Source organism: Thalia democratica, chromosome 1, assembly GCF_965202585.1.
Source record: "Thalia democratica chromosome 1, ktThaDemo2.hap1.1, whole genome shotgun sequence".
NCBI lineage: Eukaryota > Metazoa > Chordata > Thaliacea > Salpida > Salpidae > Thalia > Thalia democratica.
In genome coordinates, this window is record NC_139165.1 from 71,630,962 (window position 1) to 71,636,363 (window position 5,402).

General features: G+C 24.8%; 1 protein-coding gene across 1 annotated transcript; it reads right to left on the reverse strand.

Annotated features, from left to right (window-relative positions):
- Positions 1–321: 321 nt before the first annotated feature.
- On the reverse strand, positions 322–4,769 carry LOC145838743 (uncharacterized). Its single transcript, XM_082946369.1, has 7 exons — positions 4,556–4,769; positions 3,435–3,625; positions 2,741–2,911; positions 2,217–2,405; positions 1,654–1,877; positions 1,069–1,221; positions 322–460 (listed from the first exon to the last, which is right to left on the reverse strand). Exons 1-7 carry the CDS (start codon positions 4,767–4,769, stop codon positions 322–324), a joined length of 1,281 nt encoding a protein of 426 aa, XP_082802495.1.
- Positions 4,770–5,402: the final 633 nt, after the last annotated feature.

Below are 5,402 nucleotides of genomic sequence, written 5' to 3' on the forward strand. Positions count from 1 at the left end.
AAGTAACTAGTATTTTTTAGAGAAAAGACAGTTTTAAAAACTACTAAGCTATACATAAATTGCAATATAAACAGTATAAGCTTATAGTAAAACCATTTTTGATATTACGTTTCACTATGTTACTATTATTTGTTTACAAACATGTTTGTGGAATTTTTTTTGTAGGTCAACTTTTATAACAAAAAATGATTTTAATCAAGCTAACAATGAAAGGAAGTGTTTTAGTATTTAAAAAACTTTATATGATAAAATTTTTCAAACACACAGACATTATTCAGTATTTTTACTGTATAAAAGTTAAAAATATGATAACAAGGATTATTAAAAGCAAAGTGCACCAACACAGTCTTCAATGTCTATTATGTTGTTTCCACTATCTACAAATTCCTCATGTTTTTCTTTTAAACTTCTATGAAAATTACTTACTATGTAGTTAGCTTCAGTACTATTGAAGTTATACCTGTCAAGTTTATTTCTTATAAAATTTGTAAATGATAAAAATAAGTTATAATAATTTTACGGTTTATTTTGAGAGCGGTTTATTCGCAAATACCCAAGCTTTTGTAGTTATTTATAATTTGAAAATACTTAAAACAAAAAAAGATATCTTTTTTATTTAAAACATAAATAAAGTTTAGATAGATGTTTATATAGATAGATAGTTGTTTTTGAAGGTTTATTCGACAGTAAATTAAAACTTGATTGTACGAAAATTTTTTTTAAATAAAGTTGTCTATAAATTCTAAAGACAGTAAAAAGTAATTGATCCACTTCCGGTAAAGAATGTACTATTTGGTAAAAAGTTTAAACGTTTGTACGCTTTTAGAGATAAGTTTTAAAATGTTTTCGATGAAAAAAATAAAATGAATTAAAAATGTTTTAAAGGTTACAAATTTTGTAATAAACCATTTCATTATAAAGTTTTTTTTTAGTAGCAAAATAGTACTTTAAATTTTCAACAATAAATAGATTTGATATGAACCTTGTATCAAGCTCATTTAAAACTTTTTATGCTAGCATAAAATAAAATTGTCATAAAACATAATATTTTCTATTCTTACAACTAACTGTATTTTCATGATCGACAAGTCAATAAAATATGATGAGTTGAATCTCACAAATGTATTAAAAAACACTTGACTCCGAAAAAAGTCTGTTTCATCGAAAAATTCCCAACCCTCATCGAAATCTTCCATTGATTCCTCACCAAATAAACTTTTCCTTAAACCGAGGAGTTATAAATTTGAATAAGCATTAGTTTGTAAGAATATAAAATTTCTTTTTGAATTAATTGTGTTATACAGCAAAAAATAAAGAACTCATCACGAAATTGAAAGTATTACAAATATTTATTTTGCTATTTTAGAACGAACTTTTGGAAAACTTTTTAAAACTTGTTTTGTTCATTTAAAGTTACAAAAAAAAATTTGATTTAAAAAGTTTCTGATGAACTTCTAATAAAAGAGCTTTATAAATTTTTTAGAGCTTAGTAATCTTTTTGAAGTTAGTAATTTAGAAAAAAGGTTATTTTAGTACTTAAGTATAAAAAACGTAAATCTTTTTACATGATGTAAATTTAACTTATTGTCTTTTATTAATGTCTATAAACATGCTAGTTATTTTTTCCTTTAATACTATTATGCTGTAACCCACCGCATAACCATACATCCGTGCTTTCTAGCAAAATGCTTCAAGTAGCTTTCGTGATCGCAATAATGGACGATTCCGTTGTTCCAAATCAACGTTGCTATCACTTCTAATGGATCGTATCCTTGCAACCCCGGGATATGTTCTGTTATTTTGTTGACTATCCCATCACAGTTTAGTCCAACTCTTGCGTCTAGCTGACGTACAAAGTCATAAACGATCTCGTAGTACTATTAAGCAAAAAAGGAAGTTTAAAAGTACATCATTTAAAATAATATTTTTTTAAAAATTTAGTTTTGTCATTTTGGAAGTTTTTGAAGGAAACATCAAATTAAAAAAGTATGTGAAAAATGTTTATGTAAATATATTACTGATAATTTTTAAATTTTATCTTAATTTTGTTTTAGGCTCATAATTTTTCACAAACTTAATCATATAAAAGTTTTGTAAATTAATTTTGATAAAAACTTATCATTTTCACTTGATCGTATTTATTATGTTAAACTTTTGCTTAGAAAAATGATTAACATAATACCATTACTTTTGTGACAAACAAATTTAATTTTGACCTCACTTAGAAACCTGTCATATGGAAACTGAGGCCTTAATTTTCTTTTAAGAAATTTATCTTTAAGGAAAAACTTTTCTGTCGTCTCTTTTATATTTTTCAAAAAGTAATGATTACTAGTAGGCATGCTCAACCAAGGTTTCAACCATCTTTCGCTCAAGTAGTTGTGATTGTCCGAAGACTTGCAGTGCTGTTTAATTTATAAAAAAAAATTCTAAAGAAATTTTAGATGTGTTGCAACAAAGTTAATATCAAATCTTCGCTCGTATTTTGTTGTATAACTTAAACAAATATATTTTGCTTATATTTTTTATTCGAACAAAAATACAATTACCTTTTTTTTGTTATATTTTAAGAAGTTTTATTAAAATACTAATTCGTTTTTGTTGTACTTTCGTAAAATATTTTGTATTTAGAATTAATTACAAATCAATTTGAATTTTAAGTTACAAAAGTATGATAAAAAATAACCTAAAAACAAAATTAAATTATTAATAATACTAGTTTTTAAAACAATTAACATACAAACAAAGCCTTGTGGTTTATATATTCCGTGAACCTTGTGTGCGGTTCAAGCAACTTTCTCAATGTGCTTTTATCTGCGAGATATTCTCTGACCAAAGTGGCCATTAAAGTTGGAAACATGAAATGAACGTGGTTGTGGGCATTACCCGGTGCATAGAAAGTCAACTGGACCTACATAAATAGTTTAAAAAAGTTTTGGTACATGTATAAATAAGTATAACAATTTTTTAATACTTAACAATAAAGTTAAACTGATAAATAAATCAGCAGAGTAATTATTTACTTAAAAGTAGTTTAAGTTTTGAACTTAAAGTTGTTTTTATTTACACAAGATTACGAGTAAACTGTTTTTGTTTTTATATTCATGTTTATTAGTGTAAATCTAAAATGAATGTTTTTAATGTTAATACACAATAATGTTTTTTCTTTATAAAGCAAGTTTTAAAAAGAAACAAAATTGATCATAAAGTATTTATTTAAAACTAAAATATTTAGCTTCAAACAACGCTATATTAGAAAAATTGTTACTTGTAAAATTTATTGACATTACTATAAAGAAATAATCAATAAAAATACAAAAATTAAGCATTATTTACTATCTAATTTAAAAATGATTGAAAAAAAAAGTGCTTTTACTTAACCGATAAAATTTAGGTAAAAACATTTTGTCTAAAAAGAATTGAATTAAACTAACTTGCGCATGGGCTTTTGCAAGTCTCCATTTTTCATGTTTAGTTGTGTAAACATTGCATCTTCGATCTTTGAGTGATATTTCCTTGTTTTTATGAATCCTCAGCTGCTTCAGATCCCAGTAGAAGCCATCAAACAGTTTATAATCTTCAATGGGAAAATTCAAAACCCATTTTATTGAGGTGTCCGGTTCATCTGTAAAAGGAAGCAATAGTTATTATGACTGTTTAATAAAAAAAAAAAAAAATCAAAGGTTAGTTTTTAGAAATACGTTAAGCTAATGTAATAGCAAAATAGTTATTTTTTAGAAACAATATTAAAGTAAAAATTCTAGGCATCGCAATAAACAGTTTAACTTGATTTTTGTTTTAAATATTATAATAATTTTGATTTGGTATAAGACTTTTTTTGACGATTAGACAGTAACTAGCAAATGTTACATAGAGATAAAAGCTTTGTGATATGAAAACTTGTTTTTAATTAAAAAAGTATACAAAATTTTTCAGATATTAGAAAAAAATTATCAGTTTCTAAAATTTTTAAAGGTAAACTATTAAACTCAATGTTTATCTTACTAAAATAACAAAATTTAATACCTTAATTTTAGGTGCATAGGGCTAAGGTCATTAAGTTAAATACAACTAATTTAATTACACACTAATTTAATATGCTCTTTTCAATTTTTCTTCTTTGATTTAGACTAGTTTTGCTTATAATCTTAACAATGTATAACTTATCACACTAACTGTAAAATTTAAATACTCTCTATGTTAAAAAACTCTTTACATATGAACTTTTTAGGAAATATAGCTACAAAGCTATAGCAAATGTTTATTGTAAGTTTTTTTTGTTACCACAACATCGTTTTGTTTTACAAATGTGTATTAGCTTTTAACTTTTAAAAATTTCTAAGAAAGATAGTTTCAAAACTTTTATAATAATATACAAGCTAGAATACTTTTCAAAATGTATAAATATACTTTATTATGTTAAGATTTTTTTTAAATGTTAGTATATAATTAAATAAACTATTTAAAAAGTTTATAACAAAACCTAAAGTGTTTTTTTAGTTTTGATTAACTTCACGCGCGCTGAAATAACAAAACAACTTTCAGTTTTTCTTACCAGCAGAAGGTGGCTCAAGGCATCCGCACAAAGTTGTTTTCATGATGGACTTGTACAGCTGTTGGTCGCCCACCAGTGGGCACTTCTGCTTCCCGCCAACCAGCTTGGTGAATTCCCACAAGCTGCCAAAAGACACTTCAAATATGTAAGTAGAGTTTCGGTGCAGAAGGAAGTCTAAAGTGGAAGAAGATGACACCTGAGACACTTCTACCATGGGCCCTCCTTTGTATTTTGAGAACTTTGCTGTTTAAAGTTTGTGTGTGACAGTCATAATTTATTAGTACTATATTTAATTCAAATTTTACTAAATAAAACTGTTGTTAATATTTTATTATTGTATAAAGTCGTTAAAACAACCTTTTGAAAATAATAATTTGATAGTCTTGCAAAAAAGACTCATACTTATTTATTAAAAACGATATTTAAAAACTAGCGACACTTTTAGTTGCTAGCTTAATTATATAGCTCTATAAGTTTACAAATTTGTAAAATCTAGAAAACAAATCAAATATGTTGAGTATTTAAATTTTTTTTTTACGTTTTTGTTTTGTTCATATTATAATATCAAACATGATTTACAACTACCTAATCATACTATGTTGGTCTAATATCAATACGCACTAGTGCTAATAAACCTTATTTTATAACTTTACTAATAAACTAACAATATAGTCCAATAAAATAATTATTACTTCGTCAAAAGTACATATAAAATTAAAAAATAAAAACTACAAAGAACAATCAATAATATTTATTCAAATTTTAAGATTGATTAAAAAACTAGTTTGTAGTAGTTGTTAATAAGAAGCTAATGGATATATTTTTATAAATTAATTTTTATAAGATA

What these genes read in the sequence shown, in the direction of transcription:
- LOC145838743 (XM_082946369.1), bottom strand. Translation starts at nt 4,769, where the DNA reads ATGGTAGAAGTGTCTCAGGTGTCATCTTCTTCCACTTTAGACTTCCTT. An exon ending in TTGCAAAAGCCCATGCGCAA is followed by an intron (nt 2,912 to 3,434) that starts GTTAGTTTAATT and finishes CTATTTATGTAG; the next exon opens with GTCCAGTTGACTTTCTATGC. An exon ending in TTGTCGATCATGAAAATACA is followed by an intron (nt 461 to 1,068) that starts GTTAGTTGTAAG and finishes TAAACTTGACAG; the next exon opens with GTATAACTTCAATAGTACTG.